This window comes from Mesoplodon bidens (genome assembly GCF_964165515.1).
Source record: "Mesoplodon bidens genome assembly, chromosome: 11".
In the NCBI taxonomy this organism is placed as follows: Eukaryota; Metazoa; Chordata; class Mammalia; order Artiodactyla; family Ziphiidae; genus Mesoplodon; species Mesoplodon bidens.
Genome location: NC_138167.1, coordinates 81,853,955 through 81,871,757, shown reverse-complemented (window position 1 = coordinate 81,871,757; position 17,803 = coordinate 81,853,955). Strand labels below are relative to the sequence as shown.

The following is a 17,803-nucleotide window of genomic DNA, read 5'->3' as shown; positions in this document are numbered from 1 at the left end:
TCATGTGGCTGTTGGCCAAAGATATCAGTTCCTGCCTACGTGGGCCTCTCCACAGGGCAGTTGACAACACGGCAGCTGGCTTCTCTCAGGGCTGGTGTGAGAAAGTGAGAGGGCACTCAAGATGGAAGCCACAGTGTGTTTGTAACTTAATCTTGGAAGTGAGATCTGCCACTCTTGCTGTATACTCTTTGTTAGAAGCAAGTTCCTAGGTCCAACCCACATTCCAAGGGAGGTGATTACACGAGGCTGTGGATCCTTGGCAGGAGGCGGGGATCATGAGGAACCACCTTAGAGGCTACCTACCAAGATATACCACAGACATATACCAAATTAACAATTGTGTCAAAAACTTTTATTTACTAAAACATTCATTGTATTTTGCAGTTTTCAGTGTATCTTCACATACAATATCTATTTTAAGCCTCACCACTCAGGGAGGTGGATATCATCATTCACATTTACAGATCACTTAACAGTCACAGAGAATTTTATGACTTTTACCCAAAAACTCAAATGAAATAAGAGGTAGAGCTGATAAGTGAACCTGTCTTCTGAATCGAAATCCCATGTCTTTCTACCGTATTAACATGTCTATTGTGTTAAGTGCTTTTCTTAAATATCCAAGATTGGGGAACATCCCATATAAGTGCTAGTTTTTTTCTCCTCTTTTTCAGGCCTTGACTTTCTACCACCGTTGAACTCAGTGTTTCCTCCAAGAAAAAATCCTGTAGCTTCAAGCACTTCAGTGTTGCATGCTAGTCCTCTTAATGTCTTTATGGGGTCTCCAGGGAAAGAAGAAAATGAAAATCATGATCTGACAGCTGAATCTAAGAAAATGTATCTGGGAAAACAGGAACCTAAAGACTCCTTCAAGCAGGTATCTGCCTATAAATGATATTGAGCTCACTGTGTGTGCTTATCACTAGCAAGTATAATGCACCTCATCACTAGAAAGCAGGCAGCTGCCACTGGATATGTCCTAATTATTGACAGTGCTGTGCACTTACTAGGTAGAAAATATCCTTAAATCTTGATGTCACATGTTAAAAACTGAAGAATACTTTTGAAATCTGTCTTTGGATATGTTGGAGGTAACAGCAGGTGTAATCTTACACTGTTTGTTTCCTGAGACAAGATACTTGATTTAACTGTCTGTGTAAGAATATTTTATACCTGCCTTCTTTTAGAATGTATTTCCATTGTAGCACAAAGCACCAAGTTGGCGGTCAAGTCTTTTACTCTAAGTCTTAGAGCAAATTGATGGTGCTGAGAAGGTATTTCATCATCATTACCTTCTGCTGTAATCTAATAGAGTCTGTTGTGCAGTATGTCTGTTTATTTTCATTTTTATGTTCTAGAATGATATTGAAAAGATATCATTTAAGAAGTACAAAAAAGTCTTTTGACTTATTTTTGAAATGTTTCTGACCATTTATCACATGAGAGTTTGAGGATTTATTTATTCAGTTTTTGGCCTGTGATTGCCATTTTAAATGATATTCAACTGCAGATTCTTAGTAAATGAGCTTTTGCTTATCATGTTATCATTGAAATTGTTTTTGATTAGTAAAGTTGATTTATTTTGCCAATGGCCCTAGCAACATTTTTTTCTCCTTCAAGATACCTTTCTATTCTTCCTTTTTCTGACCGTACTTACTGGAAAAAAGAGAAAAGTAGATACAAATTATATGGATAATATGGATAAAACCAGAATTTATATATTAATTGTTTATTTTAAATGTGAAGTTTGCAAAGTTGGTCTCCGGTGCTGAAACTGGAAATCTAAATACCTCTCCATCATCCAACCAAACAAGAAGTCCTGAGAAATTTGAAAAGCCAGAAAAAGAAATTGAAGCCCAGTTTATATATGAACCTCCAGTCAATGGATCCTCAACTCCAAGTAAGTACATAAAACTTCCTGATGTTTGAGTGCTAAATTGAAAACTCCCAGTATTTAACTTGAAAAGGATAAGTTAAGAGAGTGATCATAGACGAAAAAGTTCAAGGAATTTAAAATTTATGACACTTCTCTAGTGTGTGACTCTCTTACTAGAGGATGATGAAATGGGTATGAAAGGTTAAATTCAGCCACATTGATTTGGTACTCTTTGGGTATGAATTTCATTTTCAATCCAATATGTAAGTGTCTTGATCTACTGTGGTACAGATAGGAATATAGGACCCTTTGAAATGGGTCATTAAGTACCTGAAATTGTCTTTTTTTTTTTCCATATTAAAGTTCTATCTATAGAGTTCATGGCAGAGACTCTAAAAACTCCATCACATTTAAAGCGATATTAGGTTCAGCGATAAGATTTACCTATACAAAAAACTCTTTGTATAGTGGTAGCTCTTTTATATAGATACCTCTATTTTAAGGTTTCTGTGGATATATTGCATTAGCTTAAACTCTAGGGCCTTGCCTGTAGAACTACTTTACTCCTCTCTTCCTTCTGTTTGTTTCTAATAGTCTTGGTTTATCTAGTTTGTGGTGTGGCTTGTCACATTCATCTTTTGTAAGAGAAAGTGATTCAGAGATTCTTCAAGATTAATTCCTCTGTCATATGTTCTTACATTAGACAGTTGGCAGTTTAGGTAGGTAGGTAGGTAGATAGATAGATTGATAGATAGATAGATAAATGACTTATTAGAAATAATGTCATTGAAAGTTTCTAAGATTTGTATTCCAGACAGTGAATTTTTCTGAATGTCACAAGATCACTGTTTCTTACCAGTTTTTCAAGTTTTCTCATGCCAAATCGTATTTAGAAGTGTTTGATGTCTCTTAGTCCAAGTTGACTATTAATATTTTGTCCATTTTTAATTTTAGATCCAAAGATAGCATCTTCTGTCACTGCTGGAGTTGCCAGTTCACTATCAGAAAAAATAGCTGATACCATTGGAAATAATCGGCCAAATGCACCATTGACACCTGTTCAAATCCGTTTTATTCAGAACATGATACAGGAAACATTGGATGACTTTAGGTAATTGAGAAATTATCTAGACCTTGACTAGCTTTTTTTATTAGGTGTAAAACTATAACTATGAGTAATGTTTGTGGTTACTACTTTTGCCTAAGTTCTGGGGTCCATAAAACCATAGAAAATATGAGTTTTGTTGATCTTGAAGTGCTAAGTTTATTTTATGTCAGCTAGGAAAAGGCACATTTCCCTAGGGCAGTTATTAGGTAACTTGGCAGGATGGTGTAGCAGGCTGGCTGCCGTTGTGGATCTTTTTCATCATCAAACTATGGACAGATTCTGGTAAGCTCAAATGGGATTCTTACAGTATTTATAGATCACCTGTTAAGTATGCTATGTGCAGTAATATAGTAGAGAAAGATTTTTTTTTTTTTTTTTGCGGTACGCGGGCCTCTCACTGTTGTGGCCTCTCCCGTTGCGGAGCACAGGCTCCGGACGCACAGGCTTAGCGGCCATGGCTCACGGGCCCAGCCGCTCCGCGGCATATGGGATCCTCCCAGACCGGGGCACGAACCCGTATCCCCTGCATCGGCAGGCGGACTCTCAACCACTGCACCACCAGGGAGGCCCGAGAAAGATATTTTTTAAAGGAATTCTGAATATTTTCAAATAGAATGCATCAGAATGTAATACTTAATTTTAAAAAGTTCTTGCCTTGGATCTGTCCTTGTCTTCTCATTCTTTGAATTTTGAACATTGTAAGGATGTTCTAGAATGCTGGTTCCTTTTACCTGTCATCTCAATATATTTTGAAAGCAATTTTCAATTATTAGAATCTTTTGCATTTTTTTTCCTTTTCTGACCTTTAGTTACTTAGTACTCTTGCTCAGATTCGGAATACCATGAGCAAGAATGTTGGAGAAGATGTCCAGTTTTTGTTGGTGCATGTTTCTTTTTAATGTTAAAAATGTTTTGAAAAAAATTTTTAAATGTTAACAAATATAAAGAAAAATAATCATTTTGACATTTATAATGTGCCTAGTATGTACTGACTGATAACTAAGGATACAAAAACGGATGATCTGCCCACAAAAGCATTATAGTTTAATTAGGGTAGGTATAGTGTGTGCTGCTATGATGTGTGTTTCTTTGATGGGAATTAACTCATTTGTAAATAGGGCAGTAATGACAACATGATAAGGAAATTTTGGTGGTTCATGTAACAACCACCAAAACAAAGTACATGAACACAGGTAAAGGCAGCAAATCACCTATCCATGTCCATCTCTTCCTACTCCCTTCCTCTTAATTTGGCTTGGCTATGTGCTTTGTGTTAGGAAGTGCTTATTTTGTGATTTTCCCCCATCTTTGGGCATTTTATCCTTGCCTCCATGCTTGACAGCCCCAGTCCTTTCTTCTGTCTTCTTTCCCCTTTTACCAAATGACCCTCACTTTTTTTAAGGTAAAATCTTTGATTATTCAATATTTAAGCTATGCTAGTATTTTTATTAAGATTTAATTGTTTTTGTTAGTGCTCAGGTTACAAAGATTATATAGGTTTTGAGTGGTCTGCCCAAGTCCTATCTCCTTAAATCCTGTTATTTTCTTTCCTTTTTTTTTTTTTTTTTTTGCTTTTTCAGTGTTATTGTGGTAAGAATACTTACCATGAGATCTACCCTTTTGGATTTTCAAGTGTGCAATACACGGTATTGTTAACTATAGACTCAATATTGTACAGCAGCCCTCTTGAACTTACTCACTTTGTGTAATTGAAATTTTATACTCGTTGATTAGCAACTCCCCGTTTTCCCTTCTCCCCAGCCCCTGACACCCACAATTCTGTTCTTTGCTTCCATGAGTTTGACTGTTTTAGATATCTCATATAAATGGGATCATGCAGTATGTGTGCTTCTGTGTCTGGCTTATTTCACTTAGCATTATGCCCTCCAGGTTCATCCACGTCACATGTCAAGATTTCTTTCTTTTTTAAGGCTGAATAATACTCCATTATATGTACATACCACATTTAAAAAAATCTGGTCCTCTTATTTTTCCATACACAGTTTTTAAAAATATATGAGATATTTCAGGAATGCATATATAGGGCAAAATAGCAGAATTGTCTGGTTACAGCTGTAATATAATGTGAATAAAGCAATGTTGAAAGCACAGAAAGGGAGCAGTTCTTCAGGGGCAAATTTAGAAAGAACTCATGCCTTGTGTGCCTGTACCTGGGGACTAAGGGTGGGTAGGGGCCTCTCTCTGCTCTCTGCCCCTCTGTCAACCATAGGCAGCCTCTGCTTACAGGACCCAGAATGCCTCAGAGGATTTCTGCAAATTCACCTGCTCTGACTTCAGCCTCCAGTAGGTGTTGCCAGCTGTACCTTACAACAGAGGGACAGAGTGGGCTATTGAGAAGCTCTCTGCAAGCCATTCTCCCTCAGCTCTGGAGGCTGACTTCTCTGTGAGGGCCTGGAGTGCTTCAGAGGGGTTACTCTCAGTTCTCCTCCCCGGCCGTACGTCTTCACCAGGCTCTGTGCATCTGTGCCCTAGGGGCTGTCTCTCTCAGCCCTCCTGCTCTGCCCTTAATTTTTACTTGAGCACTCAGTGAAGGCCTGTGGCAAAAAGTTGTTGAGGGAATGGAGACTTTATTTTTGGCCGGGACTCCGTGGGATTCTAAATTGTCTTGACAGTCTTCACTTGCCCTTTAAAAATCTATAAACATTGCAGCTAGTTCTCTTTACCCTATCAGTGGCAGCTTTCTTCCCCTGCTGCTCTGTCTAGGATGAAAACAACTGTGGGTCTTTCTTCTTCTGGAGGGACTCACCATTTTCTGGATTTTAGTTCATTTAGATTTCTTTGCACTCTCAAAGTTGAATTTATTTAAAATGTATGATTTTATAGGTTATCTGGCTTGTTCTCATTATTAAGGCTGGGGAGCTAACATCCTAAGCAGAAGTCTGGGTTTATTTCTGTTGTCTTTCAAGAAGATGTAAGTTTCTTCTGGCAAGCAGATCACTTCCTGGGTTTTAGGTTTTCTTAGGGCTATTTTATTTCTGGTTTGCCTTTATTCCTAGGGTTTAGTCTGTGCCCTTTTAAGATGTGAGCTGAATGTCTGGAGTATTCACCAGGCCTTTTTATCTTGGTGGGTCCCGAACTTAAACCTCCAATTCTTCATGACAGGGCTCTCAAAATCCTTTTCTCCTCTTTAGCTGCCATTTTATGTTTGTTTTCCTGTCATCTAACTCAGTACAGGCATTGCTTAGGAGTCAAAGATGTCTTGAGGGGAAATTGCACAGTTTCAGGTTTACTTTCTACAGGTACCCCCTTTCCAGAATCTTGGACCTTGCGGCCCTGGCTGCCTTGGGAGTTCTGAATTCTAATACTCCCCAACCAAGCGAGACTGTCTCAAACTCCAGGCCACTGCTTTCATCTCAGCCTCTTTTCCTCATAATGGGGAATCAGCACATCCCCCAGAGGGAAAAGCAGAGGTAAATGTGGAGGTTACCTAGTAGACTCGCCTTCTTTACAAGACGATGGTCCCTCCAATCCTGGCTACTTTAGTGGTTCTATGATGCCTTCACTTTTTGTTGTTGTTGTTTGTTTGTGTTTGTTTTTTAATACAGCTCTTGTCATAAAGCAGAAGAGAAAAAATTTTTTTTAAAATATCTTTTCGTTGCAACAGAAGAAATAAGGTACTTAGGAATAAATCTGACCAAAGATTGTAAAGATCTGTGTGGAAAAACATTAAAAAAAATTATTAGAAAAGCACTAACACTTAAATGGGAAGATACTATGCAGCTGTCAGTTCTTCTAACTTGGCCTATAGACTGAATGCAATGGAAGAAGATGATGAGATAATTCCAAAATGTATATGAAAGAAGGAAGATACAGGAATAACCAAGACACTGGGGAAGAATAAGGTTGAAGGGGACTAGTTTGTCAGATAGATAGGCTATCATTAAAATAGTGTATCATTAGCACAGGGTGGACAAATTGCCCAAAGGGATCAAATAAGCCCCCCCCCCAAAAAAAAGCCGATGTATATATGTAAATGTGATACATGAGGGAGGAAATGTATATATCCTTGTTGCATGCTATTTAAAAAAATCAGTTCCATACAGGGTAAAAGTTTAAATGTAAATGGAAACATTTTAGGCATTGTAAGAGAATTTATATCAATATATGACTTCAGGGTTTGGGAAGTTACTTAAAAATAAGAGGGTACACTACCTATAAAAATAGATTGATAAATTTGCATTAATATTAAGTTAGTAAATTTGAGAATAATAATAGGAATTGTTCATCCCAGGACACTATTAATAAAATGAAAAGACAAAAGGTATCTGTAGTACTCATATAACCAATAAAGGATCAGATTATGTAAAGAACTCTTATAATTTTTTTTTAAAAAGACATTCAGTAGAAAAATAGTTTAAAGACATAGACAAGCATTTCACAGAAGAGGAATGGTATATGAACATAAGGAAAGATGCTCAGCCCTACAAATTAATCAGACAACTGAAAATGCAATGGGATACCATTTCACACCCAGTAGATGGGAAAATATTGTAAAAAGCTTGGTAACACCAAGTGTTGGTGTGGATGTAAAGCTAGATGAGCTCTGTTATACTGATGATGAGTGTGTCCATTGATACTACCACTTTGGAAAACAATTTCTGTTATTTTGTAAGTCTGAACAGTGTACCTCTGGATCATACCTATAACTCAACATATCTACTCTTGGATATATCATCTACAGAAATTGGCACATGTGGGTTGGGAGACATATACATGATTGTTTATAACAACATTGTAATAATAAACACTTGAAAACAATTCAAATTGACAGGAGAATGTACACACTAGTATAAATCAGTGAATTACAGATATATAGAATATGAAACTTGAAAACATGATACTGGATTATTTTTTAAATGTTCACTACTCAAGCCTACATAGGATATGGTACCCTTTTTGTAATGCTCAAAAGCAAGCACAATGAAAATATACTGACTACAGATTCTGTGTTATACATACATACATATATATATATATATATATATATATATATATTTCTTTTTAAAACATTTCTTTGCTCAAACAAAATTCAGCAGCGTAGTGACTTCTTTCTTAGGCTTCTTCCAAGAGGTAAATGTTGGAGTCAGAGAGGAGCACACAGGAAGCTTCTATGATTTTGGTAATGTTCTAGCCCATAAGTTGTGTGGCAGGTGGCTGAATGTCCCTTTTATTGTTATACTTCATAACTTTTATGTCTTTTTCTTTGGCTGCACCGTGTGGCTTGCAGGATCTTAGTTCCCTGACCAGGGATTGAACCCGGGCCATGGCAGTGAAAGTGCTGAGTCCTAACCACTGGGCTGCCGGGGAATTCCCACTTCTATGGCTTTTGTAGGCATGAATTAATTGCATTTTATTGAGTAACCTCTGTTACAACCACCCAAATAGGCTCTTTTCATTCTGCTGGAAGTTTTTTTTTTTTTTTTGATAGCTTAAACATTGATAATAGTTAAAACATTATAACCTAGAGCATTATCTGTATTTCATTGTAATATAAACCTGTGTCTTTCCTTAATGATAATTTCTGTATTAAGGAATATAGTGTAATGAGAGTTCTGGAGGTAGACAGCCTGGGGTTATATCCTACTCCACCATTTACTAGTTGTGTGACATTGGATAAGTTATAACTACTCTGTGACTCAGTTACTTCATTGGTAAAATGAAGGTAATAATTGCACCTAGTTGTGAGGATTAAATGAGTTCTTACATCTGAAGTACAAGAAACAGTGCCTGGCACGTAGTAAATAAATACTAGGTGCAGTGGTATTTTTACTATTGTAATAATAATTATTAACAGTAACGTGAAACGATAAGAGTTTAGCCATTTTCTTGAATGATCTAGAGCTGGTTAAACTGTTATAATTCTAATAAATATTTTGCATTCTTCCCTAGAGAAGCATGCCATAGGGATATTGTGAATTTGCAAGTGGAGATGATTAAACAGTTTCATATGCAATTGGTATGTATTGACATATTTTATCGTAAGTAAGCATAGCTGTGGATCTAAAAAGTCCATAAAGGGGTGATGTATTTTTACTTAGTTATATCTAATTGCTAAGAAATAAACAGGGAGTTTTAGAAATTTAATAAGTAAAATAGATTTTAACTAGTCACCCTTCTTTGTAACCTGTGATAGTTACAAAGATACGATATGATAGTATGATAAAGAAGTATGATAGCTACTTTTTCACAGCTTTTTTTTTTGCAGTAAGTAAGCAAAAAGCTTCCGAAATGTGCAAATATAAGCTTTCCAAATATATAAATTTCACCAGTGCTCTTTCATTTATATTAACAGAGTAGTAAGGGTGGTTAAGTTAAAAAAAAATTCAGTTAGTTAATCGAACATGAGAAAAATGATAGCTGAAAATATTGTAAAACGGCTTGCCAAATAAATGTGAAATGCCAGTAATTTTAAAAGCGTTTTTTTCCCTGTTCTAGAATGAAATGCACTCTTTGTTGGAAAGATACTCAGTGAATGAAGGTTTAGTGGCGGAAATTGAAAGACTACGAGAAGAAAACAAAAGACTACGGGCACACTTTTGAAATTTCAGTGAATACTTTAATGTTTTGTAATTTGGGAAGCTTCTGGCAACACAGAGCTACATGGATTCAGTATTGTTTTCATGGCCTCTGGGAAAATTTTTTTTCGAGTAAAAGGGTGATGGGATTGTATACCAACCACTATTTCATCTTTTCTGTCAAAAATATTTATATTTTTATATTAAAAACTGTACACTGTATCATCTGCCTAAGAGGAAAGCCAGCAGAATCTTTATTTTCTGAAAGCTTTAGCTATACACTAAGTGCCCTTTTTCATAAGAAAAGAAAATTGTGCAGAAAAAAAAATAGATTATGTATGTTTTGTAATAACCTCTGTTAAACAGATAATATTTTTGGTTGACAGTTGCCTTCCAAACTTTTTTTGGATGTTTGATGATTAAAGAGTTTGAGATACCTTCTATTTTTATGGAGAAATTAATTTTAATTGGTGTTTTGGGTTTCTAAGCAATTGACTAATAAAACACAAGGTTGATTAGTAATTATTTTGTTAACTTGATGAAGTCAAGTATGACTATTATTTATTACTTGTACATTTGATAAGAAAATTTTCAGAATTTTGAATTGCACAGATTACATTATATCTATTGCATTTATGTTACTGTATTATACTTCTAACAAATCTCTACTCCTGGTTGGTATTTTATAGCTAATTTCACTTTATGAAAACTTTTAAGGGTTTATAAGACTCAACCAGAACTGCATATCTGCTGATTAGCTCATGAATTAATAACATACAGAATTATACTGTAAAGTTTCAATCAATATAATTCAACTTATAAACAGTGAAAATTTCATATTACATACTAAATATTACAGTATTAGTGCCATTTTTTTTCTCCCAAATGAGGTGTGGTTTATTTTGTTTTGTGGTTTATATCATTAACTTTCTCTAATTCTTTGTGTGTTGTGTGTAATATTTTTATACTATTGACCTTACTATAAAATAAATAAAATTAAAAAAAAACACAACAGGAAGGTTAATTGTCAAAAGAATTTACACCTCTTTGATAATATGTAGATGTGTACATCTGCCTGCTCTGATCTACATTTTTAGTGATATAAGATTAGGGGGGCTACTGACTTGTTTATCTTCTTATAGTCTTTTGTCCCAAAGATTTAAACTATGTACCTTGTATATAGCACTCCTGCCCAATTTTGACTTCTGAGATGAAAGTATTTACTAAAAGAACTCTATTTTTTAAAAAAAAAGGAAATCTAGCTAGCTTACTAACTTTTTTCCCCTAAGTGATGAGAGATTTTAAGGATATATTAAATAAGTATAAACATACTAATAATTACTTCAAGAAATAAAAGCAGATTACTTTGTCCTAGTGCAGCTCAGAGAATACATTTGTATTAAAGCATAAAGGAGTGCTTCTATAATCTTTTTTCCTGACAGGTTATAAAAGCATTATGGCTTATAACAGGTTTTCTTATATATCATTATCAAACAGATTTAGAAGACATAAAAGTGTGTTTTGCTACATGCTGTATTTAAATCCGTTAATATTTTCCTATTGCCTTTTTCTATAAATGCACATAATGTGTATTAAAAGAGGTTGGATAAATAAAATAATTTTAGTAACTATGCATAAAGATGAAACTTTTTTTTGTCATGTAATTTAAAAGCTATATAAGCACACAAAATTTTAAATGGTAAAAATGGGAAACCTGAAATTGAATTTTAGCCTCTGGCCAAGATAGCATAATAGAGATTGGATTTATACAACTGAATTTTAAAAAGACATAAAATATTTGAAATAATTTTCAAATACTGAATTTTTGAAAATAATAAACTCAACTTAGATTCTGTACCTAGTGAGAATACCTTTTGAAAATGAAATAAAACTTTTTCAAACCTAGAAAGGCTGAAAGAATTTACCACAAGAAGACTTTTGCCCTACAGGAAATGTTAAAGGTACTGGATAGAAATCTTCTATGCAAAGGAATAAAGAGCAACAAAAATGGTAAATATGTGTACAAATGTAAGATTTTTTTTCTTATTTTAAATTGTCATTAAAGGCTAATAGACAATTTAAAGCAAAAATAATAACAGTGTATTGTGTGGTTAACATAGGTAAAGTGAAATGTCTGAGAAGAGTATCATCAAGGGTGAGAGGAGGGAAATGAAAGTATACTACTCTTAAGATTCTTATACTAACTGTGAAGCAGAATAATACTACCTGAAAGTAGGATGTTATAAGCTAAGAATGTATACTGTAAACCCCAAAGCAACCACAAAAGAAAAAATTATAACTAGTAAACCAACAAAGATGATAAAATGTAGCCATAGAAAATAATCCAAAAGAAGGAAGGAAAAGAAGAAAGGGGAACAAAGAATAAATGGGACAAATAGAAAATAAACAGTAAAATAGTGGATTTAAACAGCAGTATCAATAATTGCATTAAGTATAAGTTGTCAGTTACCCTTATTATGAGATTGAATCTTTTTTATCCAACTGTATACTGAATCCATGAAATCCACTTTAAATATAAAGATGCAAATTGCTTAAACATAAAAAGATGAAATAAAAAAATTAGAATGTATATTGAATTGAATGCAAATGAAAACAGAAATTATAATTTGTGGGAATCAGCTAAAGCAGGCATTACCCTAACACCAAAATCACAGGAAAACTACAAACCAATATTTATCAGAAGTACAGATACAGAAGTACTAAACAAAATTTCAGCAATTGGAATCCAATGATATATAAAAAATGATAATACATATGACTTAGGCTTATCTCAAGAATGCAAATTTGGGCTAACATTATAAAATTAATGTAATTCACTGTGTTAACAGACTAACATAGGGAAACCATATGATCATCTCAATAAAGGCAAAAAGAGCATTTGACAATATCCAACATTTATTTCTGATTAAAAACTCTCAGCAAAGTAAGAATGAAAGAGAACCTCTTCAACTTGATGAAGGGCGTCTTTTTCTTTTTTTGCTGCGCTGCATGGCTTGCAGGATCTCAGTTCCCCGACCAGGGATCTTAGTTCCCCAGGCCCTTGGCAGTGAAAATGCGGAGTCCTTACCACTGGACAGCCAGTGAATTCCCAAGGGCATCTTTTTTTAAAATTAATTTTTAAAATTGAAGTATAGTTGATTTACAATAGTATATTAATTTCAGTTGTGCAATATAGTGATGAAATATTTTTATAGATTATGCTCCATTTAAAGTTATTACAAAATAATGGCTATATTTCTCCACGCTGTAAGATATGTCCTTGTTGCTCATTTTATACAAAGTATTTTGTGTCTCTTAATCTCCTACCCCTATCTTGCCCCTCTTCTCGTCCTTCTCCTCACTGGTAACCACTAGTTTGTTCTCTGTATCAGTGAGTCTGTTTCTGTTTTTTTATACACATGTGTTTGTTTTATTTTTTAGATTCCGCATATAAGCAATAACAGTATTTGTCTTTGTCTGACTTATTTCACTAAGCATAATACTCTCTAGGTCCATCCACGTTGTTGCAAATGGCAGACTTTCATTCTTTTTATGCCTGAGTTATATACATATATATATTACAATATATATGTATTATATATATCACATCTTCTTTATCCATTCATCTGTTATTGGGCACTTAGGTTGCTTTCATATCTTGGCTGCTATAAATAATGCTGCTATGAACACTGGGGTGCCTAAATCTTTTCAAATTATTGTTTTTGTTTACTTTGGATATATACCCAGCAGTGGAATTGCTGGATCATATGGTAGTTCTATTTTTAGATAAAGGGCATCTTAAAAACGTGCAGCTAACCTTGTACTTAATGGTGAATGCTTTTTCCCTAAGATCAAAGACAAAGCAAACAAATAAATGGTATCCATATTACAAAGGAAGAAGTAAAGGAGTCTCTTCACAGATGATATATTCAACTATATAGAAAACCCTATGGAATATATTAAAAATTTAATACTAATAAGTGAATTTAATAAGGTTACAGTATACAAGGTCAATATACAAAAATCAATTGCATTTCTATATACTAGCAAAAAAGCATTGAAATTAAAAGTTAATACTATTTACAGTAGAATCAAAAATATGAGATACTGAGGTATAAATTTCATAAAAGTTATGCATGACCTGTACTCTGAATTCTACAAAACATTACTGAGAGAAAGTTAACCTAAATAAATGACATGCTGTGTTCATAGACTGGAAGGCTCAACATTGTTAAATGTCAATTTTTACCATGTTGATTTTCAGATTCAATGTAATAATAAAAATTTTAGCAGAAACTTTTTCTCTTCAGCTATGTCTAATTTAGTATTTACCTAATCTGGTAAGTATTTAATATCATTTATTTTTTAGCTTAGAATTTCCATTTAGTTTTTTTATAGTTTTTTTTTTAGTTTCTAATTTTTTATAGTTTCTAATTCTCTTGGTGAATCTTATAATTTAATTCCTTAAATATATTAATTTTAGGTTTTTTAAGTTAAATTAATTTTATTTTTTGTAAACTATGCTGAAACAAAGCTACAGAAAAAGTGTGTGTAGTACATAACATACACATATATGTGTTTATCACATATAACTTTTACAGTTAATTTGAATTTATCTTGAGAAAAGGCTAATTTAACTTTAAAAAATCCATTATTTTAAATCACCACAATAAGGATAATCTCAATAGATACAGAAAGAGTATCTGATAAAATTCAGCAAATTGGTAAACTATGAATAGAAGAAAGTTTCCTTATCCTGAGAAAATATATCTTCCAAAAACCTACAGCAAATTTTTTCTTTTTTCTTTTTTAATTGAGATATAGTTGATTTACAGTATTACATAAGTTTCAGGGACTTCCCTGGTGGCGCAGTGGTTAAGAATCCACCTGTCAATGCAGGGGATACAGGTTCGAGCCCTGGTCCGTGAAGATCCAACATGCTGTGGAGCAACTAAGCCCGTGCGCCACAACTATTGAAGCCTGTGTGCCTAGAGCCCGTGCTCTGCAACAAGAGAAGCCACTGCAATGAGAAGCCCGTGCACCGCAACCCCCGCTGGCCACAGCTAGAAAAAGCCCGTACGCAGCAACGAAGACCCAGTGCAGCCAAAAATAAATTTATAAGTTTCAGGTGTACAACATAGTGATTCCAATTTTTAAAGATTATACTTCATTTATAGTTATTCTAAAATATTAGTTACATTCCCTGTGCTGTACAATACATCCTTGCAGCTTATTTATTTATTTATTTATTTATTATTATTTTTTATTAGTTTCTGCTTTATAACAAAGTGAATCAGTCATACATATACATCTGTTCCCACATGCTTTCCCTCCTGCGTCTCCCTCCCTCCCACCCTCCCCATCCCACCCTTCCAGGCGGTCACAAAGCACCGAGCTGATCTCCCTGTGCTATGCGGCTGCTTCCCACTAGCTATCTACCTTACGTTTGGTACTGTATATATGTCCATGCCTCTCTTTCGCTTTGTAACAGCTTACCCTTCCCCCTCCCCATATCCTCAAGTCCATTCTCAAGTAGGTCTGTGTCTTTATTCCTGTTTTACCCCTAGGTTCTTCATGACATTTTTTTTAAATTCCATATATATGCGTTAGCATACGGTATTTGTCTTTCTCTTTCTGACTTACTTCACTCTGTGTGACAGACTCTAGGTCTATCCACCTCATTACAAATAGCTCAGTTTCGTTTCTTTTTATGGCTGAGTAATATTCCATTGTATATATGTGCCACATCTTCTTTATCCATTCATCCGATGATGGACACTTAGGTTGTTTCCAGCTCCGGGCTATTGTGAATAGAGCTACAATGAACATTTTGGTACATGTCTCTTTTGGAATTATGGTTTTCTCAGGGTATATGCCTAGTAGTGGGAGTGCTGGGTCATATGGTAGTTGTATTTTTAGTTTTTTTAAGGAACCTCCATACTGTTCTCCATAGTGGCTGTACCAATTCACATTGCCACCAGCAGTGCAAGAGTGTTCCCTTTTCTCCACACCCTCTCCAGCATTTATTGTTTCTAGATTTCTTGATGATGGCCATTCTGACTGGTGTGAGATGATATCTCATTGTAGTTTTGATTTGCATTTCTCTAATGATTAATGATGTTGAGCATTCTTTCATGTGTTTGTTGGCAGTCTGTATATCTTCTTTGGAGAAATGCCTGTTTAAGTCTTCTGCCCATTTTTGGATTGGGTTGTTTGTTTTTTTGCTATTGAGCTGCATGAGCTGCTTATAAATTTTGGAGATTAATCCTTTGTCAGTTGCTTCATTTGCAAATATTTTCTCCCATTCTGAGGGTTGTCTTTTGGTCTTGCTTATGGTTTCCTTTGCTGTGCAAAAGCTTTGAAGTTTCATTAGGTCCCATTTGTTTATCTTTGTTTTTATTTCCATTTCTCTAGGAGGTGGGTCCAAAAGGATCTTGCTGTGATTTATGTCATAGAGTGTTCTGCCTATGTTTTCCTCTAAGAGTTTGATAGTTTCTGGCCTTACATTTAGGTCTTTAATCCATTTTGAGCTTATTTTTGTGTATGGTGTTAGGGAATGATCTAATCTCATACTTTTACATGTCTCTGTCCAGTTTTCCCAGCACCACTTATTGAAGAGGCTGTCCTTTCTCCACTGTACATTCCTGCCTCCTTTATCAAAGATAAGTTGACCATATGTGCGTGGGTTTATCTCTGGGCTTTCTATCCTGTTCCATTGATCTATCTTTCTGTTTTTGTGCCAGTACCACACTGTTTTGATTACTGTAGCTTTGTGGTATAGTCTGAAGTCAGGGAGCCTGATTCCTCCAGCTCCATTTTTCATTCTCAAGATTGCTTTGGCTATTCGGGGTCTTTTGTTTTTCCAAACAAATTTTGAAATTTTTTGTTCTAGTTCTGTGAAAAATGCCAGTAGTAGTTTGATAGGGATTGCATTGAATCTGGAGATTGCTTTGGGTAGTACAGTCATTTTCACAACATTGATTCTTCCAATCCAGAAGCATGGTATATCTCTCCATCTATTTGTATCATCTTTAATTTCTTTCATCAGTGTCTTATAATTTTCTGCATACAGGTCTTTTGTCTCCTTAGGTAGGTTTATTCCTAGATATTTTATTCTTTTTGTTGCAGTGGTAAATGGGAGTGTTTTCTTGATTTCATTTTCAGATTTTTCATCAGTGTACAGGAATGCCAGAGATTTCTGTGCATTAATTTTGTATCCTGCTACTTTACCAAATTCATTGATTAGCTCTAGTAGTTTTCTGGTAGCATCTTTAGGATTCTCTATGTATAGTATCATGTCATCTGCAAACAGTGACAGCTTTACTTCTTCTTTTCCAATTTGGATTCCTTTTATTTCCTTTTCTTCTCTGATTGCTGTGGCTAAAACTTCCAAAACTAAGTTGAATAAGAGTGGTGAGAGTGGGCAGCCTTGTCTTGTTCCTGATCTTAGTGGAAATGGTTTCAGTTTTTCACCATTGAGGACAATGTTGGCTGTGGGTTTGTCATATATGGCCTTTATTATGTTGAGGAAAGTTCCCTCTATGCCTACTTTCTGCACGGTTTTTATCATAAATGGGTGTTGAATTTTGTTGAAAGCTTTCTCTGCATCTATTGAGATGATCATATGGTTTTTCTTCTTCAATTTGTTAATATGGTGTATCACATTGATTGATTTGCGTATATTGAAGAATCCTTGCATTCCTGGAATAAACCCCACTTGATCATGGTGTATGATCCTTTTAATGTGCTGTTAGATTCTGTTTGCTAGTATTTTGTTGAGGATTTTTGCATCTATGTTCATCAGTGATATTGGCCTGTAGTTTTCTTTCTTTGTGACATCCTTGCATGGTTTTGGTATCAAGGTGATGGTGGCCTCATAGAATGAGTTTGGGAGTGCTCCTCCCTCTGCTATATTTTGGAAGAGTTTGAGAAGGATAGGTGTTAGCTCTTCTCTGAATGTTTGATAGATTTCACCTGTGAAGCCATCTGGTCCTGGGCTTTTGTTTGTTGGAAGATTTTTAATCACAGTTTCAATTTCAGTGCTTGTGATTGGTCTATTCATATTTTCTATTTCTTCCCGATTCAGTCTTGGCAGGTTGTGTATTTCTAAGAATTTGTCCATTTCTTCCAGGTTGTCCATTTTATTGGCATAGAGTTTCTTGTAGTAATCTCTCATGATTTGTATTTCTGCAGTGTCAGTTGTTACTTCTCCTTTTTCATTTCTAATTCTATTGATTTGAGTCTTCTCCCTTTTTTTCTTGATGAGTCTGCCTAATGGTTTGT

At 34.8% G+C, this 17,803-nt stretch overlaps 1 protein-coding gene across 3 annotated transcripts in view; it reads left to right on the top strand.

Moving 5' to 3' along the window:
* NEDD1 (NEDD1 gamma-tubulin ring complex targeting factor) overlaps window positions 1-11,084 on the top strand; it is a gene marked incomplete at its 5' end in the record, with an annotated part of 44,597 nt that extends 33,513 nt beyond the window's left edge. For 2 of the 3 annotated variants that reach the window (XM_081249747.1, XM_081249748.1), the window contains 5 exons: window positions 675-877; window positions 1,747-1,900; window positions 2,831-2,987; window positions 8,895-8,961; window positions 9,441-11,083. In XM_081249747.1, coding sequence (XP_081105873.1) covers window positions 675-877; window positions 1,747-1,900; window positions 2,831-2,987; window positions 8,895-8,961; window positions 9,441-9,545 — 686 coding nt within the window. In that variant the 3' untranslated portion in view covers window positions 9,546-11,083. Of the gene's footprint in view, window positions 1-674; window positions 878-1,746; window positions 1,901-2,830; window positions 2,988-8,894; window positions 8,962-9,440 lie in introns of all 3 variants that reach the window. The other variant, XM_081249746.1, reaches the window with a different exon arrangement.
* Between the last annotated feature and the right edge of the window lie 6,719 nt (window positions 11,085-17,803).